Source organism: Drosophila virilis, chromosome X (assembly GCF_030788295.1).
Source record: "Drosophila virilis strain 15010-1051.87 chromosome X, Dvir_AGI_RSII-ME, whole genome shotgun sequence".
NCBI lineage: Eukaryota > Metazoa > Arthropoda > Insecta > Diptera > Drosophilidae > Drosophila > Drosophila virilis.
This window is the reverse complement of record NC_091543.1, coordinates 2,676,115-2,696,360: the sequence shown is the minus strand read 5'-3', so window position 1 is coordinate 2,696,360 and position 20,246 is coordinate 2,676,115. Positions and strand designations below refer to the sequence as shown.

The following is a 20,246-nucleotide window of genomic DNA, read 5'->3' as shown; positions in this document are numbered from 1 at the left end:
ATTTCCCATGTTCCTACGATTGTTATTTGGATTTCCCTGAACATTATTATTTTTAGGTTTTTCAGTAACGCTATTTTCATATAATCCCTCTCTTTGAGCTACTTGCTTTAGTTTTTGTGTCGACGTAATGTCGTGTCTGGCTAACATCATGAAAAGCCTATCTGGTAATTTTTTTGTAATAACATCTTTGATTGTGTTATTCATAGCATTTGTATAAAGGGTTGTATTGCTAGGTATATTTTCTAGTGCTAACTTATTTAAAATAACAAAAGATTTATTCTCGAGCTCCTCGATGAACTTACGGACGTTTCCTTGGTAATTCGTGTTGTATAAGCGTCGAAGGAGTTCTTCAAATGGTGTCTGCACTTTGTATTCTTCAATCAATGCGTTTCTCAGCTCCTGCCAAGTGTTGGCTGCTGTCCTTTGTGATATTCTCTGAGCATCTCCTGTGACTTGCAATTCGATGGCTCCGTATAAGATGCTATGTTGTCTAACATCTCGGGTTGGATACAGGTGTAGGATGTAATCTATCCTTTTAATGAAGGCGTTTAGTTGATCCGTTGATCCGTCAAAGCTTGGCACCTGTCTAAGTTGTGAAAGGGCCTGGTTGAGGTGTTGTTCTGATAATTCCATTGTCATCTTGGTGTAATACACTTTTTTTTGAATAGTTTTGAGTTTGTAGGTTTGAACTTTATTGTTCTTTGATTTTGCACTTTTATTTTAAGTTAAAGTTTGTGATGGATTATTGTGTAAATGTTTTTTTTTTTTTTTGTGTGTGTGTCTTAAAAAGACTCAGTAATAACGTATTGCAGGGATCAAACGATATGCAAAGCCAGTCGTTATTAACTGTAGTAGCTTTATTGCCCAAAGGGTCAATATTATTAAGCTACTAATGACCCGAAGGTTCTTGTGCGGATACGTATTCGAGAAAATTTTTATTACACTCCGACAACACTTTCGGTCGCGATTGTGCGTTAGATCTGGGAATTAATTATCCTTTAGCGATCTTTAATTTTTCCCGACGTATCCTACCGGCTGCGCCAATTAAGTTTTACACGTTAGGTTACTATAAAAAAATATATTTCAATTTATTATTTTCACTTAACGGCTACTTTTGTTGAGTACATTCAGATTTGCTTCCCGAATATGAACTGATTTATCTAACTGTTGCGGTCGCTTAGCAAACTTCGCTTTGAGAGAGTTTGAGTCAAAATTGAGTGAAGTTTGAGCTGCGTCAGCAATTATGCGTGGGATAGTACTCTGATGGGAACATTGACAGTGGCGTGATATTTAGGGTGAATTGTTTATGTCTACCAAAGGGGGACAGTTTGATCTTGACCAATGTCGATGTTATCACCAGGCTCTTTGTTTACAATATTAGAAATGTTTATAATTGTGCTTATGCTTATGTGCTAAGATATGTTAAAGGGTGGGTGCGACTATGGATATGTCACTATATATATATATATTGTATACTCATTTAGTTGTTAAGATTTTCGCCTCGGAGCGTTCTGCGCGTTCCAAACCAATAAAGCAAATTGCAAACCAAGATTCGGCCACGGCCACGCCCACCTCTCACTTTTGGCCCGAACTTTCAATTGGATGGATTAGCACGTCGCCAATTGATGTCTTTAACATGCACAGCTCATCGCCCCCAACTTGGACTTGAGGGGGGGATTTTACTTCTGCCTCTTTCCGTACGTTACGAATTTCGCTTTTATTTTGAAAGCGTGTGAAGTGGTCGTTGGATGTGGAGCAAGTGCGCCCGCAGCATGGCCAATTAGACGATTTACCTAACTCATTCAAATATGTTAAGGGAATACTTAAAGCGTTTAATTATTCAGCCGGACATGGCCGTGCCCTAATCCGCTTCCAATCACCAAATGAGTCACATGAGTTATGAGTGAATCGATTCATGTCTTGCAGGTACTTGTAAGTACTTACAAGTACATTTCCAAATAAACCATGTTTTATGGCAATGATTGCCAAAGAGCATGGCAAAATGTTCATTAAATTGACTATATAAGCTGCATATTAAAATTCATTCAAATATTCATTCATTCATTTCGAGTACTTGCAAGTACATTTGTAAGTCAACAACATTTTAAATGGCAAACACAGTTGCTGGAATTTAACTGACTTAAACTAATTTATAAACTAGAATGGGACATGGCAGAGCGTTTATTAAGTACACTAAAACACCTTTATTCGCGAATGAATGCATTCATCTTATTCGAGTACCTGCAAGTACATTTGCAAATGCACTTCATTTGAAGGCTGTAAAACACTTGCAAGAGTTCAACTTATTTGAAGCAATAGTACATGATTAAATTCTTATTAGAAATACACTATATGAGCTTTATACTTGAATGAATGCACTCATTCAATTCAAGTACTTACAAGTACATTTGCTAGCTGAGTTCATTTGAAAGGGATTGATTGGTACAATGATTCCCAGAGGGCGTGGCCAAACGTTCAATAAATCCACTTTGAAGCTGAATTATTGAATGGATTCATGTATTCATTCATTCGTTTCGAGTACTTGCAAGTACATTTGCAAGTTGTTGCCATTTACACGAGTTGGGAAGCAGTCTTACCTTAAGGAATAAAATCTTAGCCGAGTGTATTTAAACAAATTTGTAATAGGCTAAAAAACACTTTCGAATCTGACGAGTTAATTCGGATAGTTCTGCTTGTGTTTCCCAGCATTTGTGGCTTTTAATGGCCATGTTGCCATCCGCAGCGCGCATCGCAATAATCTTGACATGATCTCGTGATTAATGCGTAAAATTATGTCACTTCGTGGTGGGATTATAAATCATGTTTATCTCTTTTGCTTATGCAATGCCAGAGACCTGATCCTGGCAAGCGTTGACCCACATCAGTGCGTAAAGTGAAAGGATGAACAATTGGCAATGTTTGTTTCAGTTGGGCGCGGCGATGATGGGTGCGAGGGGGGAGGTGGGGCGTCCGCGTTGGCGTTTGTCCGAAAACGAAAGACTTAGGCAACGAACTTGCCAGCCAGCTGTCGCACATTTAATTTACAAGCTCTTCAATTTCATGACGCGCTCTTCGCCTGGCATTGGTGTGGTCAGCTAGTCAGGCGGTCGGATGGATGGTCAGGTAGTCGGATGGTCAAGTAGTCGGATGGTCAGGTAATCGTATGGTCAGGTGGCTGGCGACAATTGGAGAGCAGCACAAAAGTGCGAAAGTTGGCACCACAATGGCCCAGCGCGTTGACAGTTCAACGACCAGTGTTGGAAAAAGTCGCAACTTTTAAAAAATTAGTTAACTTTTATTCAGATTTATTTGAGAAAAACTATGTCTTATAACTAGTCTAGTTTCAGGGTCTTGGCTTGGCTTTGGCCTTGTCCAGCTTTTCGACCCATGCGAGAATCTTCTGTTAACTTTCGTGTATTTCATTTCATTTGCTTGTTTTTCCTTTGTTGTTTTTGGCTTAATTAAATAACAATTTACGTCAAGGCGTGCGGCTAATTTGACTGCGAAAAAAACTGAAGTAAAACGCGCATGCTCATCTAGCAAATACCCTGTAATATAATATACACAATATAATTTAAAGAACCATATACAGCATTTGCTAACTCGAGATACTACAATTTCGCAGCTCAGACAGGCAAGATACTCTAGATATAATATTAGGGTATAAAAAAAGCCACTACCCAATTTGATGGGTTTCTGGCCTTTAAAATTCCCAAGTCACGATAGGTAAACAGCATTGTCTGGATTGTTTTCTTTATATATAGTTAATAAGCACATAGAAAGTCATATACAAAATTTCAAAGTCGTGGCTTCTATGGTTCCTGAGTTCCGGAAGGTAGGAATTGGCTGGATCGTTGTATTTCTATAGATATTTCTCATACTAACTTGCCAGGCTTATAAGCAGCTACATACGAAATTTCATGGTTCCAGCTTCCATAGTTCCCGAGTTCAGATAGGCTGGATTTGGCTGGATCATTTTATTTTAATAGATATGCCTTATATGTGCTTCATAGGCATACAAGAAAGTACATACCAAATTTGATAACTCCAGCTGCCATAGTTCCCGAGTTCAGTCAGGTAGGCAGGCGTTTTACCCACTATATTATATTAGATTACATTATATTATATTACACAAGGTCGATGCAAGTGGTTCGCCTGGTTTCGGTTTCGTCAGCGTGCGCTTACACCACTTTTTTTTTTAGAAAAAGCAAATATAATATAGATTAAAAGAAAGAAAGATTTGTGAAAAGATATTATATATATATTTTGTATGTCAACAAGTTGATTGAGGCAAAGCAAGTCGCTCGCCACGCCCTCCCCAATTTATGCGTGGCCGAAACAATAAATTAGATAATTTTCGTGGACTCGATGTGACGGCGCCTTCAACAATAGCTGCATCAAATAGATATATAATCATATTGTACGCGATACGATCGAATCTATTGTGAATATGCGTTGATAGCAAATCTATTTTGATCGCCAGCCTGACAGTTTGTGGCATTTGTGACCTGGGCCGTGCACCTGGCCCAGAGGTGTTAAATAACTGTACGACCATTAAAAATGATTAAAAGTGGGTATCTTGATTATGTTGGCATTTATGTAACAGACAGAGTATAAATAGTTTTAGGAGAGCCGCAGTTCAAGTTGATTTCCAATCGATAGCTTGCTATCGATATCGATAGGTATTTCGCTTATTTATTTTCTAGGCTCTCATATAGTATATACTGACGTAGAATATGGGAAGTAACCCATTTTTAGGATATTTTTCTGAGCTTTGATGTGTAAACACTTATCGCCGCCATTTTTATGCTGTGCAAATTTGTCAAGGAGCAAACTACACGAACACCACAGCCATTCAAGAATGCAGATCAGCTTGGAACAGGGTATCTACCAGTTGGTACAACTTCTTGCAAGACACGACAACAGAAACTATAGCAAGAGAAAAGGCGAGCGAGAGAGAGAGAAATGTTACATTTCATTTAACTTATGTTATTTATTAGTTGTTAAAGCGCAGCCACAACGGCCACACATTCACTTTTAATGCCCTAAACCAATTGGAAATGGACTCAAAAGGGTATATTGCTTTTGTGTACAGTTATGTGACAGGCAGAAGGACGCGCGACTTGCAATATAAAACACCCCTTTTCATGATATCGATAATTATCGCCTCTTAATTATGTTAACCATAAACTTGCAAATGTTGCAGATAAAAGTTAATAATTAATGGATCTCAATTGCGTAGAGAGCATCTGCTCGACGCATATATTAGCCGCACTCTGACAGTTGCGGGTCATCATAATTGTTAGCAGCTCGCGCTTTTCTGGTGAGTTCTGTTAACAGCCGGTCCGCCATGGCTTCAGTTTTGACCACATTACGTAATTGGCCCACATGGCCCTTAAGCCTAAACTAAATTTTATTATCCACATTTCTATGTATCAGTTATTATAATTAGCTTTGAAAACTGTGGGAAAAGTCAATGTGTCAGTGTGCGAGCGTGTGTGTGTGTGTGTGTCTGTGCTGGGCTGGGCTGAACTTTATGTAGGCTAAGGCACGCCCAGTTGCGGTAGGTCATGAAGTTGCCAGGCAATAAAAATAATGCAAAGCACTCTTTAAATTCAACAATTCAATCAAGTAACAACCATACAAACTGAGCTAGATTCGACTGCCAGATACCCTCTAAAAAAACTCAAGTAGCTGATATACATATATTAAACAAATTTAAGTGATGTTTCATAAATGAAGACGTTTCTTGCATGCTGGGTAACTGCTTTCAAGCGATCTGGCAACATTGCAACCGTTTTATCTGAACGTTAAGTTGGCTGCGCTTGAGTACAAATATTCGAACCTAACTGTAAATCAGTAAATGCAAAATTATAATGCAATAAAACGAAAAAAACACAATAAATCAGTGAGAGAAGCCATAAAAAAACAATCAGGCATCGACAATGTTGCAACCACTTATCCAATGTATCATTAATCATAAACTACTTGCAGGCAATTAACGTAAAAGCTAAACGATAAACTTGGAGCATGGATGAACCTCAGCTGGGTGCCCAGCCCCAGCTGTGTGATGAGCATACTCTTTCGCAGCTGGGGCATAGCTCCGCTCCAGATTGTCATCGTGCAAGAGGGAATGTTGCGTCGGCTTGTCCCTGGTCGCAAGCATTACAAGCTCATATTCATGGACTCGTATGCGGCCTTTGCCGCGATTAGATGGAGTCCCGTGAATACAACTACAACGAGCACTATTACATCTGATCGTCTGCTTTTTGGCGAGATGCGCCGCATCTTTGCGCACTGCTGGCGCCACCAGCTCATCAATTGCAATGTCCAGGTGCAGAGAGCCAACGGGGAGATCCTCTTGTACACGTATTTGCCGTTTGGCCCGCAGAGCTGTGCCGATATGAGTCCACAGCTCATCAATCGCTACAATGGCAGCCACATGCTCCATCCGCAGATCTTCCCCCGCAAACTGGGCAACTTCTTTGGCTGCCCTCTGCGTGCCGCACTCTGGCATATGCCGCCGTTCCTCTAGCTGGAGGCCACAGCGGGATCCGATGCGCGCATTGTTGGTGGCCTTGAGGGCCGCCTCTTGCAAACGCTCATCCAGAGACTCAACCTGACCATCCAGGTGCTCGAGCCACCGCATGGGCCGGGTCTGTTGGGCAATAGAATGCTGCAGATGGTGAGTAACATGTTGTCTCCTCCTTCACCCAAATGACTCTCTTCTCTTTGTGCTCTCTGCAGTTGCAACGTGGCGAGGCGGATCTTTGACGGTGGCACACAGCCTGTTGGCCACATCGACCCACAACTATCATCAGACGAGCCTCCGGTTCGGCGTTTTGGGCATCACATATGAGCTGAGCTCCCTGGACATTCTGCTCTATCCATATCCAACTACGATTTGGCTGGCTATTGGCCTTGTGCTCGCACTCTCGCTCCTGCTGCATCTGGCAATGGACCGACTGCTGTTGCCTAGGGAGCAGGGCTCAGTCTGGCTCAACCTGGCGCTGATCTTCGTGGGCATGCCCATGCTGCAGACGCCGCGTTCGATCGCCAAGCGTCTGCACTGCATCATGCTGATGCTCTACACAATGCTCATACGCACCATATACCAGGGGCTGCTCTACCATCTGATACGGACGCAGCAGCTGAATCGGCTGCCGCAGTCCATCGAGGAGCTGGTGGCCCACAATTACACAGTGGTCCTCTCGGCTGGCATTCACGATGTGCTCGCCGAGATACCCACCGTGCAGCAGATGCGATTCCGCATGCTCGATGGCGACGGCACCCTGCTGCAGCCCCTGCATTACCTAGCAGAGCGTCCACGGGACAAACAGCAGGTGGCCGCCACTGTGCTGGAATTCTTCCTGATGTACAATCGCTTGGGGAATCATTTCGACAGGTTGTGATCGACCTGCAGTTGACCATGTACCTCAGGAAGCACTCCTTTCTGATCGATGCGCTCAATGAGGAGATCATGTGGATGCGATCCGTGGGAGTTGGACGAGAGCTACTTGAGAGCTCTGCAGTCGAGCAGCTGGACCTGCAGGAGCTGCACGTGATATTTGTCCCAGTCCGAATCGGTCCGAATCCCGACTGTTGTTCAGCTTGCTTCTTGCTTTGCTTCTCCTTTGACTGGAGCTGATTTCTCGGTGGCTGCCAGCGAAATTCCAACTAATTTTGTGCTATGGACCCCCAACTATTGCATTTATCTAAGCCCCTTGGAAGATGCCAATTTTGGCTGGCAACGGTAAGGCTTGCAACATTTTTAGCAATTATAAATGCACATGAAACTGTTTAATTAAAATGTATTAAATATTTTCAGAGGCTTAAACCAAGACCCTGATGGACAAAAGCTGAACTGCACCCAAAGACAGGAAGCTAGTTCGAAGCGTGATTTAGCTAGCCTTTTTTTTTGTGGGATGCAAACCTTTATAGGTGAGTCACTTAAAGGGAGGCAATAATAGTAAGGCGCTGGTTCAAACCCTGCTGCAAAAACTTGCTTTGTTTCGCCAGATTTCTTACAAGCTTCACTTTATATAGAGGCAAATACTTGTCCACAACGGACCACTATCTCATATAGTATAGAAATAGATCTCAGGAATATTTTATATACTTTGCTGTTCTAGTTAGATATGTAATTAATCGACAAACTGTTCCGATATGCTATATATATATGGTAATAATGTTTAAGGAGCATGGGATCTATGGGCATATATATAGGAAGTTAGCTCCAGCTCCGATATAAAGTGTCCGTAAATGAGAATAAGTTCAGATGGGAGAAACATATTTAATTGACAAATTCGACAAACGTTTTAGAGACTATAGTAAAACTGTCGCGCGTCCAGATAGAGAGCGATGCCCACCCAGATGAGCGTGTTCCACACGGCCTCCAGCAGCAGCAGAAAGTGCGTATTCATTGCACCGATGCGCCAATGCCAGGGCAACATTTTGTGCATGATCGTATGGCCCACATACATGATGATGGCATTCATGCCGCATTCAGTGAACGGATAGCCGGACCAAAGCTGGCGCACATCGACCACATAGTAGAGCAGCGAGAGCAGCACCAGGGCCAGGGCAACGGTCACGAACACAAACGAAAGGGACCACAGATTCTTGTTCACGGGAATGACGCCCTGCTCCCTGGTGAAGCCGCACAAAGCGCCGCCCAGCAGGCCCAGGAGCGTGGCGCCCAGCAGCCAGCGCTTAAGACGCGCCTGCCAAGTGGCGTGCACCAGGAGCGTGACGCCGGCAAAGGCGCCCAACAGCGTTTGCACCACGCTCAGCAGGCAGCCTGCAAAGGAAGGGAGAATAAATTAGGATGCATGGAAGTGGAAAACACGTTTCGCTGGCACCTACCAAAGATACCCTCCGGATCGAAGGCGGTTGCATCGTAGACATATTTGGCCGTCGGATGCTGATAGATGTGGGCATTGCCGAGCACCTGGCGATCAATGTAGCCGGCGGCGCCGCCAATGCAATTGGGATTGGCGGCATTGTTGTGCTTGCCGCCGGGTCCGAGATAGCCGCGCGGGCAGCCCGGCACGGGCAGGCCAAACGTCAAACCCAAATAGGCGGCAATCAGGGCCAGGAGCACGGCCAGCTCGCCGCTGAACAGGCAGATGTCATAGATGGCGCGCTGCCAGGCGCGCTGCGGACTGAGCTGATCCCGTCGGCTGCACACCGTGTGCAGCAGGCCAACAACCAGAAAGGCGATGCCAAAGCGCTGCAGCACGCCCATCAGACGCAGCTGCTCCAGCTGGGGGCCATTTGTCGAGTTGAGGCACAGTCCAATCGCAAACAGTTTGCACGAACGCCAAACGATGCGCCCGCAAATGCGCGATTTGCTAATGCCACGCCCCAGCTGCGACTTTATCGAGAGGGGTATGCACACGCCCATGATCCACAGGAAGCTGGGAAAGACCAGATCGGCCAGATGGAGGCCGTTCCAGGCGGCGTGCTCAATCCAGCTGTAGCCGCCGCCGCCGCTGTTCACGAATATCATCAGCACAATGGACAGGCTGCAAAAGAGGCCAGGTTATGCCGATTACAGGGTATTCCTATAACAGGGTATACCGATAATAGGGTATTCGCTTACCCTCTGAACGTGTCCAGACTGCGCAGCCGCTTGCGCTGCGTCGCCTTCTCCGCGGCATCCCCAATGGTGTCCGCCACAGCGTCCGCCTCATCGTAGCGATAACGTTTCCAAATGCAACTGATCAGCTTCAGCAGGATGACCAGCGCTGCCACCAGCACAAAGACGGACAGGAAGGCTGGCGGGGTAAGTACATTATTCCAATTCAAATGATGCCAGTGAAACGTTTACGAATCAATGCATTTATATATTATAGAAATTGTCGAGTCGAGGATTACAAATATCATAAGTCGATATCATCAAGAGGAATGAATCGAGGAATCTAGTGCTGCCAGTAAAACGTTTACGAATCAAGAAATCGCTGCCAGTAAAACGTTTACGAATCAAGGAATTTAAATATCTTAGGGAGAGATGAATCGAGGAGTTGGAATATCATGCGGAAGGACAGGCACAGCACGCGTGCAGCTCTTTTGCGAATCGAGAAAGCGCTGCCAGTAAAACGTTTACGAATTAAGGAATTTAAATATCTTAAGGAGAGATGAATCGAGGAGTTGGAATATCATGCGGAAGGACGCATCGACGAATTCATATACCATATATCATACAGACAGGCGCAGCACGCGTGCAGCTCTTCCAGTAAAACGTTTGCGAATCGAGAAAGCGCTGCCAGTAAAATGTTTACAAAGCAAGGTATTTAAATATCATATAGACAGCATTGGTACGTGTGCAGTTCTGTCAGTAAAACGTTTATGAATTGAGGAATCACTAATCGAGGAATTCAAACATAGGGAGAAACAAATCGAGGAATTCGAACTCGTGCAGCTCAGCTCGTAAAACGTTTACGCTTTACGTTTATTATATCAGAAGTTTACGGACACAACACAAGAGAGAATTGTAAAATATACTACGCTTGACATAGAAAACAAATATATGCAAAGAAAGAGAGGGAGATATAAAGAAGTGGTAGAGAGCGATAGAGATGGAGAGAGAGCGAAATAGAGAGGGATAGAGAGAGAGAGAGGGTTTCAGAGAGGGATAGAGAGAGAGAGAGAGGGTTTCAGAGAGGGATAGAGAGAGAGAGAGAGGGTTTCAGAGAGGGATAGAGAGAGAGAGAGAGGGTTTCAGAGAGGGATAGAGAGAGAGAGAGAGAGGGTTTCAGAGAGGGATAGAGAGAAAGAGAGAGGGTTTCAGAGAGGGATAGAGAGAGAGAGAGAGAGAGGGTTTCAGAGAGGGATAGAGAGAGAGAGAGAGAGGGTTTCAGAGAAAAGGGAGAGGGTATAAATACATAAATGAGACAAATGTCGCATTTCAAACTATTTTAGCCCTGAACCTATTGAAAATGGGCAAAAAAACGCATGTTTTATTGAAAATGTATTAAACAGGCGAAAGAAAGCATATCTCAGGCCATTTCCCTATTGTTAAAAACCCGATTTTAAGCTTTGATCTTTTAGGCAGAAGTGCTAGATTACGCCAAACTTGATATTTATGTTTGCACAAATTAAAAACAACTCACTTTGGAAGTGCCCCTCCAGTTTCCAGCACAATTTGGAATAGACTCGCTTCAAATATTCGTTCCCTGAATATTTTCTATAAACAGATCGGAATTCCAATTACAAGTACACATCTACAATAGACCGTTCCGAGAACCAGAGAAAACCCCCATTATAAAGCCCAGAATAGCTGACTCTGTACAAGTTTTTGCTACAGTAGTCACTCGCAAATTGCCACCCGATTTAATATACGAAGAGTATACACACATATATATATACTATGTGTAGTATATGTACATATATATACTCAAAGCGGAGATGACAACTTTTTAAAAAACATTTGTGAGCAATTCTTAATTCTCACAATTCCTTTTATCGACTGACTACTGTACGACTTTTGATCTAAGCAACAAAAACAAAAACAACAACAACAAAAAGGCCCCTCAATATGCTGCCTAAGCTTTTACATTATAAGTAGATGATTTTTGATGATAATGGCGATTAGATTGGCTAACGGAGGAAATCGGCACTTACCGTAATTAATGGGAACGCCGGGCTTGTCAACGGTAAAGCTGCAGCTGCCATTGGCCAGCAGTGTGAGGTTATACACGCCAAATTCTTGAAGATCGCTGCGACGCAGCGCGCACAAAGATGAGCTGCGGGGGTTGAGGAGAGAGGAGAATAGCGCATAAAAGAGAAATCAAGTGAATCAAGCTTAAAGTACACACAAACACACACACACGCACACGCACGCCCACACTCATACGATTAGCGTGTAAACAGATGTCATGATAATAATATTGCAATTGCAGCTATATGCATACATACATATATAAATATGCATATACTATATACATATGCATATGCAGATAGCGTATGTCTGAGCGTAGTAGAGATGGGCGCGTGCCGCATTTTTAGCGAAACGATACTCACAGATCTAGATCTAGGCAAGGTACATATACATATATACATTTGTAGAAAAATTCCATTCCAACTCGATAATTTAGCTTAACCACAAATATAGCATTATCTTATGAGCATGTGTCACAATTAAAAAAAGCAAAATCAATAGCATTGAAGCACAGAATGATTTAAATTAACGATAAAAATACCCATTTGCCTGAACACGATCAGGAATTGCACGGAATTTGTTGTTTGGTGGACGAAAATCCTTAACTTATTCGTGTCACGACAAAAACACGAAACGCGCTCAACGCTAGAACCTGGTAAGACACACACACACACACACGCAGACACACACACACCGATTGCAACACATACACATTCTCGTAGGCATAGTGACCCTGATCGTGTGCATAAATTTTGAAACTCAACGGGTATGCGGTGCTGAGCTTTAACGGTTCCAGCGGCGACGAGCCAGCGGCGGGCAGAGCTTTCACTTTGGTAAACGGACACTGCAAATACAACAACAACAACAACAACAGCAACAGCAATTAAAGCTTTTTAACAGCAATGTGGCGGGAAATTGTGTTGACATACCGTATAACATTCATCGGAAAGGGTATAAAGATAGCTTGGCTCCGCATGCTGCGTCTGCAAATACATATAGGCCTGGTCGGCGCCCAGGGCGCGCATATCCAAATCCCGCCAATGGGGCTCCGTGTACTCCACCAGAAACGACATTCTTGTGCGCAATTCAAGTCGAAGTCTTCACGGGCAATTCTCAATTGTTTGCCAGTTCGGCAGTGCGAAGCGCGCACTCGATATGGCGCCGTTGACGACTAACTGCGCTCAAGCTGCTGCAAAATTGCCATATCAACGCCTTTTTTTTTTTCTATATACAAAACGAAATGGAAACTATTTCGAGTGCGCAATAAAAACAAAACACGAACACAACAACAACAAAATATGCCAAATAGCTGCAGCTAAGTGCAGTGTGGTGAATAATGAATACCCTCACCACGTGGTGGCAAGAGGAAATAATACTAGAAACGGCACTAGAAGAGAACATACAAAACGCAAGTAATTTTATTGCAATTATAATTGAAACAAAACATAAATTAAGTTAATTAATAATAATTTGTTTATAATATAATTTGATAATTTTAAATAATAATATTTAGATGCGTCTCATGTAGCTTGTGAAAGTCTTGGGGGTCACACTGTTAGTGCATGAGCATAAACAAACTTGTTGCAGTGTTGCTCAATGGTCAAACAGTGTTGACAATGTACGCTGTTTATCGATAACGATAACGCTGCACGTAACAGCTGATTGCGCTGATGAGTGGCAAATAATTGTTGCTGCCCTTTGGCTACTGGCCCCGTGGCTGTGTGTGTTTTGATCAACGCCCGCCCCCCAAATGGCCACTGGCACCGGCACAACGGAGACGCGACGCCTCTGCGCCATCACCTTCTTTGCCAAACTGCATCCGGGCGATGTCTGCGGCAGCAATGGCCTGCCCCTAACGCCCAATTCGATTGCAATTTTGGGGCGTTCCCAGCGGCTCAAGGAGCTGCAGCATGAGCATTTGTGTCAGTACCTGGACGTGGTGCGCAGCAAGCATGGTAAACGCCAAAGTGACAAGGCCAACTGCATTATTCCCTGCCTGGCATACAATTTATACCAGTCTCTTCTTATTATTTGTAGAGCGCACCATTGTGGTCTCGGAGTACGTCGGCTGCACGCTGGAGGAGCACGTGAAGCGGCAAACGTCGACAAGTCCCGCACAAATGCTGTGCATTTTCCAGCAGGTGGCCAGCGGTCTAGATGTGCTGCACGGGCACAAGCTGGTCGTGCACAATCTGGAGCCGCGCCACATACTTGTGGAGAGCCGCGCGGGAGCTGTGCACGTCAAGCTCTTCAATTATGGCATGCACTATATGACCAAGGGCGGCGCCTATGTGCCCTTTCCCATTGGTAATATACGCTATATGGCGCCGGAGCGTCTGCTTGGCGCCAACGATAACATCAAGAGCGACATTTGGGCCTGGGCCATGCTGCTGCTGGAGCAGCTGCTGCAAACGGAGCTCTGGCCCAAGCTCAAGCTGAGCAACATTGCCTGGAAGCTGTTGGCCTTTGCGCGCAACGCCAACACCGGCGGCGTTGTTGAGAAAATAGCGCGGGAACATCAGCGCTGGGATCGGTATCAGCAGCTGCCGTTGCCCGTGCGCGAGCTGCTCGAGCGTTGTCTGAGCGTGCTGCCGGCACAGCGACCGCTGCCCGCCGAGCTGCTGCAGCACGCCTGCTTCGCAGCGCTGGGCGATCACAGCCAAGCGAATGTCGCGAAGTCATCGCCGTCGCCGTCGTTGCCGTTGCCGCTGCTGCTGCGCTGTCCGCTGGCGCAGATCTATCACCTGTGGCAGCTGGCCGGCGGTGATGTGCAAGCGGAACTGAAAAAGGAGGGACTGATACGCAGCGAGGCGCCCATTTTGTCACTGCCGCAAATTGTTCGATTAAGCGGCGCCAGCGTCTGCCCGCCGCGCAGCCAATCGCATCTGATGGACGAGCGCGTTGTGCTGCTCAAGCTGCAGCCCCTCCTGCAGCGACTCAGCCGCCTGCCCGCCAGCGTCTACTTTCCGCTGCTGCACACGCAACGCCTGCAGCCGCAGCAGCAGCAGCAGCAGCAACAACTGCAGCAACAGCAGCAACAGCAGGAACTGCCTCTGCTCATACGCGAACGCGACATTGAGTATCAGTTCCGGCGCGTACGACTCTTTACACGCCTGCTGCTGGGCTATCCGCACACGGCCGAGCAGCTGCAGCGGGAGGCGGCAATTGATATACCGCCGCTGCTGCGCGGCCCCATCTGGGCGGCCCTGCTGGGCGTGCTGCCCAATGCGAGCTATGCGAAAATCGACAAGTTCACGGCCACAAGCACGGATCGACAGATCGAGGTGGACATACCGCGCTGTCATCAGTATGATGAGCTGCTCTCGTCGCCGGACGGCCATCGCAAGCTGAAGCGTCTGCTCAAGGCCTGGGTGACGGCCCATCCGCAGTATGTCTATTGGCAGGGACTCGACTCGCTGACCGCGCCCTTTCTCTATCTCAATTTCAACAATGAGGGTAAGTGCGTGGCGTTCCCTCAAAGAAATTTAAATGGGATAAACTCTCTTGTAATCCTTTGCAGAGCTTGCATTTCTGAGTCTGTACCGGTTCATACCGAAGTATCTGCAGTGGTTTTTCCTCAAGGATAACTCGGCTATTATTAAGGAATATCTGAGCAAATTCTCACAGCTGAGCGCATTCCATGAGCCGCTCTTGGCCCAGCACTTGGCCAGCATTAACTTCATTCCGGAGCTGTTCGCGATACCCTGGTTCCTGACCATGTTCTCACGTATGTAGATCCTGTCTCCTGTGTTTGACCGACTGACACCAGCTGATGGATTGATTGTTGGACGCCAATACGTGCTTTCAGAAATTTCACCTACTGTGGTGGAATATAGGCGGAATGCAATATGTGGAATATTGGTGGAATATCCATGGATGAAATGTTAATAGAATGCGCGAACATTTAAAACAGATGCAATGATGGAACATTTGTAAAATCCAACCCAAATGAAACGGGTGGAATATAAGTGGAGTAAGAATATTATTGGAATACAACAAATTGCAACATATTTCCACCCAGATGGAATGGTGGAATATTGGTGGAATACCCAGATAGAATGGCGGAATGTTAAATGGAATGCAACTTTTTGTGACATATAAAAAGGTGGACTACCCAGTTGGAAGGTCAATAGAATGCAACATTTTCCACCCAAATGAAACGGGTGAAATATAAGTGGAATCCAACTTTGTAAAATATTCCAACCAGATGCAAAGGTGGAATACTCAAATGGAATGGTGGAATTAAGTTTTTGAAACACGTCTCAAATTGATTTTCACGAAGAACTTTTGTAATTCAGTTTGAACTCAAAACTTCCACCATCTTAACCTTCAGCCCACTTTCACCTAGGCGTGGATTGGCGAAAAGTGTGAAAGATATCAGCAATAAATGTTTCTAAAAGAACTTTGCAAATGAGCTTTAGGCGAATCGGCCGGTAATCAAAACAGTTTCACTATTCCACCAATTTTCCACAGTTGCAGGTGGAAAGCCGTCTAATCAATCAGTCAATCAGTCAGTCCGTCAATCAGCCGGAACAGACAATTATCTATGCATAACTGTATTCAAATGGATTCCATGTTTTTTATGCAGATGTTTTTCCGCTGCATAAGATATTGCATTTGTGGGACAAGCTGATGCTGGGCGACAGCTCGTATCCGCTGTTCATTGGCGTCGCAATACTGAAGCAGCTGAAAAGCACGCTGCTCAGTTCCGGCTTCAACGAGTGCATCTTGCTCTTCTCCGACCTGCCCGACATCGTGATGGAGAGCTGTGTGATCGAGTCGCAGAAGATGTACGAATGCACACCGAAGAGTATCACGCATCGCCAGCACGCGCTGCGCTCGCAGCCGGCACATGTGCTGGACATTGGGCTGGCGGATGTGGAGCTGCGTCATCTGCAGGCGGAGCAGTGTCCACGCATCAGCGCCAAGGATGTGCATCAGCTGCTGATGCAGCAGCCCGAACAGCTGGCCCTGATCGATTTGCGCAGCGTCGTCGAATACGGACGCGTCCATGTGCCGCACAGCATCAATATACCCTTTGCCACAGTGCAGCTGGGCGAACAGCGTCTCGAGGCGCTTCAAGTGCCGCAGCTGGAGGCGCAGCTGCGCCAACGCATTGTCGTCTGCGTCAGCAATATACATCAGCACGCCGTCGAGGTCAGTTGGCATCAACTGGACGCTTAAGCCTCATCGAGTCCATAAAGCATATTAGCTCTTGATTAGGAGGATGTGCATCCGATATCTGTCCGACGGGAAACACTTGTATATGGAGCAATAGCTCGCTCCATTTAAATGATATTTGTATGCACAACTCGAAAGTTCTATGCGAATATGTAAATGTATATACATATAGTAGAGGGTATATATAAAAGATATAGATAGGTAGATAGATAGATATATATATAGTAGATAGATTACGGATTTTATAGCCTTTTCGTATGTATTTACCGGCTGGTCGGTCACCTCCGACTAGAGCACTTTTAACCTGGAAATAATCTGCTTTCGTTGTCTTTGCAGTTCTCTCACTTTTTGGTCGCCTGCGGCGTGCTGCGCACCTGCATCCTACACAAGGGCTTCAATGTCCTGCACTCAATTGAGCCAAATATACTCATCTCGAATTGATGGGGCTTCGCGTGGCTCCATGGCTGATGCCAGTTTGCCTGGCACCCAAACCCAATCCTAGCTTAAGCTCAAACCGCATTAATTCTACTCTTTTTATAATCGTATATATAAAAGATATATATATATATATATATATATATATATATTATGTCTATGTAAATAAGCATATTGTGTGTATTAACCAAGTTTTATAAATCTGCATTGTACTCGATTATACTCGAATTATTTTCATATTTTGAATAGTCTGAATAAGCATGTTCATGTTTTATATCGCCTTCCCTTTCGCTTCGGTAAAATGTGATAGACATACCAAAGCGAAAGGGTCTAGGACTTAAATGGGGAAAAAGGCATCCAATAAATAATTTCTGAACTTCCCAAATTCCCCAAAAATGCCCTAAATTGGAAAAAACAAACTCCCTTATCATTGTCAAAACCAATACGATTTTTGATTACAATTTTATTCGTAATTTTCGCCCTTAATTCTGAAACTAAATTAATTTAATATAATTTTATTTAGAAAAAATATTTTTACTTTTAAAAATAATTTTTTAATATTAGCTTAACATTTGATTATGAATCGATTTTTTCTGTCACTTATTGAGTAACTGTAATTTCGTTAATTTTCCAATCATGTTTTCTTTTAACAATTTTTTTTTAATCTCTTCTAACATTTTTGCTCTCAATCAAATTTTCTTTTAAAATTGAGCAAATTTTAACAGAATCCGCGGCTCAATTTTGCGTTGAGTTCGCTGATTTTGCGTCACTGTTACTGTATTTAACATAAATATTGTTACCTTTTGTGCGTAAATTACGCATTTAACTTGAACGTTTTGCATATGCGCAAAAGTGCTCCGATTTGCGTTAGCAGCGCAGCTTACGGCGCTGTCAGCGTTAACAGCTCTATGTTAGCTTCACGTTGCGCAAATTACGTTTGTTTACTTGGTGGCTCAGTTTGATGAAGTTGCTTCACACGACACGATTAATGTTAACGTAAGAGCAATAAAAAAAAAAAAAATTCAAGAAAAAAAAAGTATAAAAGAGAAAAAGTTCTGCGCGTTGAAATCCAGGTGCGAAAATTGCAATACGCGTAACAACAATTGCGACGCAATGCATTAACTAATTGGCCACGCGTGCAGATGTCAACACACACACACATATGTATATATAACTCTATATAAGTGCATATATATATATATATATATATACAACGCAGTGCCAAACGCAATGAAACAGGTGGGCGCATTTTCTGTGGGGGTGTCTGAATGTATTTTGTGAAATGGAATTTGTACGTATTTTTTTATTGTTGTTGTTGTCGTTGTCGTTGTTTTTGTTCGCTGATGATGTTATGTTTGCAGCGTCAACGTTTTACTTTTTTTCGTCTCTTTTTTTTTTGTGTTTGCAAATTGTACAATACACATGCACATGTGTATGTGTGTGTATGTGTGTATAGGTACATGCATATGCTGATAAAAATGACAACATGCTTTGCCGTAGTGTTTGTGTGCGCAGCAGCTGCGTCGTCAACGTCAACGTTGCCGTCGCCGTTGCCGTTGCCGTCATTGCGCGCAGCATCATAAAAACTATTTAACTGACCAATGAATCACTTAAACGAAAATGATGAAGTCTTTTTGTAATCTCACTCAACACACACACACACACACACACACACACACGCAAACAATGGAGGTTGCGGTGTGGTTGGGGGCCGCCACCACCAGCGCATTTGTTGTTTATGGCGCCCTCATATTGCTATCAACAGACCGCCAACTGATGGCGACGGCGACAGCGCCTGCCGCTGCCGCTGCCGCTGCTGCTGCTGCTGGTGGTTGACGCGCGCGTGCCTGCCCAACAAGTTTCTTATTGGGATGATAAATTGTGTGCGTGTGTGCGTATTTGCAAACACGATTCCAAGATGATTCCTGGGCATATGACGCAAGAGCTTGGCTATTTTTTTTATTTTTTTTTTATTGCATACTTTTCTGTGTGTTAATGGGTCGAGTGTATACATACAGGCGTGTGTATGCGCGTGTATAAGGGGAGAGAGTTGTTATTAATATGGCCGCCTTCGGCTAACTGTTAAGCGACTGAACGGCTGCGGAATGGAGCACATTTAACGGCATAACTCATTACAATTTCAATGCAAATTTTTTACTATTATGTGCGCGCGTGCTTGTATGCGTGCGTGTGCGTGTATTTACATTTGGGTTGATTAAATTTTTGATGAGTGTGTGCCTGAGTATGTGTGTGTGTGTGTGTGTGTGTGTGTGAGGACAACAAGTATCGATTCCAGGCCATGGTTTCAGGATTGCCGCTTGGCCCAAATTGCGCACTAGGCCTAGAGAAAGGGCGAACGCAAATCAAAGCTCTGCTCTGCGGCAACCCTAAAGCGACTTGACGCGACGCGACGCGACGCTCACCAAAGCGACGCTGCTTTGCATAACTGCTGCCAAGCTGACCAAGTGTGTATGTATGCGTATACGTGTATATATATGTGTGTGTGTCTGTATTGGGCATAGAGATGGGACAATTGTATCCCATAAGAACACGAATATTCATTTATTTTTTGTATAAATTAATATTTAATTGTATTTTGCTCGCTTTTCGAGGCGGATCTTGAGCTGATTCGAATTGGTAAAGTTAAAAAAAAAAAAAACATTTCGGAAAGTGAAAGTTGCCGAAAAGTAGTGTTATTTTCATTAATTATAAATTTTCTATTTTTAAAAAGCCTTTTTTTAATATGAATTAAAATTGTTTTTTTTTTCGACACCTTTTAATTGACAATTTTTAAAAAGTTTTTAAACACATTCTGTAGAAATCTTAAATATGTGTACATGTATGTATGCTATAGAAATTCCAAAAATTGGGTGCTTCGGAATTCCGAAGTTTTTGTTACATATGAAATACATTTTAAGCGTCTTTTGTATTTGAATATTTACCACAATAACTATTAGACATTTCAATT

General features: G+C 44.0%; 3 protein-coding genes and 1 pseudogene across 8 annotated transcripts in view; 3 read left to right on the top strand and 1 right to left on the bottom strand.

Annotated features, from left to right (window-relative positions):
- The first annotated feature begins 5,802 nt into the window (after window positions 1-5,802).
- Window positions 5,803-8,608, top strand: LOC6634787 (uncharacterized; annotated as a pseudogene).
- Hgsnat (Heparan-alpha-glucosaminide N-acetyltransferase) lies at window positions 8,274-12,917 on the bottom strand. Its single transcript, XM_002058088.4, has 6 exons — window positions 12,592-12,917; window positions 12,373-12,506; window positions 11,626-11,747; window positions 9,605-9,779; window positions 8,866-9,527; window positions 8,274-8,800 (listed from the first exon to the last, which is right to left on the bottom strand). The coding sequence occupies exons 1-6, from the start codon at window positions 12,733-12,735 to the stop codon at window positions 8,319-8,321; spliced, it is 1,719 nt and encodes a 572-aa protein (XP_002058124.1). The 5' UTR covers window positions 12,736-12,917; the 3' UTR covers window positions 8,274-8,318.
- A 299-nt stretch (window positions 12,918-13,216) lies between these two features.
- LOC6634789 (TBC domain-containing protein kinase-like protein) lies at window positions 13,217-17,517 on the top strand. The gene is made up of 5 exons (XM_032440433.2): window positions 13,217-13,617; window positions 13,700-15,118; window positions 15,183-15,389; window positions 16,251-16,819; window positions 17,180-17,517. The coding sequence occupies exons 1-5, from the start codon at window positions 13,413-13,415 to the stop codon at window positions 17,282-17,284; spliced, it is 2,505 nt and encodes an 834-aa protein (XP_032296324.1). The 5' UTR covers window positions 13,217-13,412; the 3' UTR covers window positions 17,285-17,517.
- Window positions 17,518-18,238: 721 nt separating this feature from the next.
- Tomosyn (syntaxin-binding protein tomosyn) overlaps window positions 18,239-20,246 on the top strand; it is a 30,253-nt gene continuing 28,245 nt past the window's right edge. For 2 of the 6 annotated variants that reach the window (XM_032440429.2, XM_032440426.2), the window contains exon 1: window positions 18,243-18,517. The gene's annotated coding sequence lies outside the window, so the exon portion shown is untranslated. Of the gene's footprint in view, window positions 18,518-20,246 lie in introns of all 6 variants that reach the window. The other 4 variants (XM_070206606.1, XM_032440432.2, XM_032440430.2 and 1 more) reach the window with 4 other exon arrangements.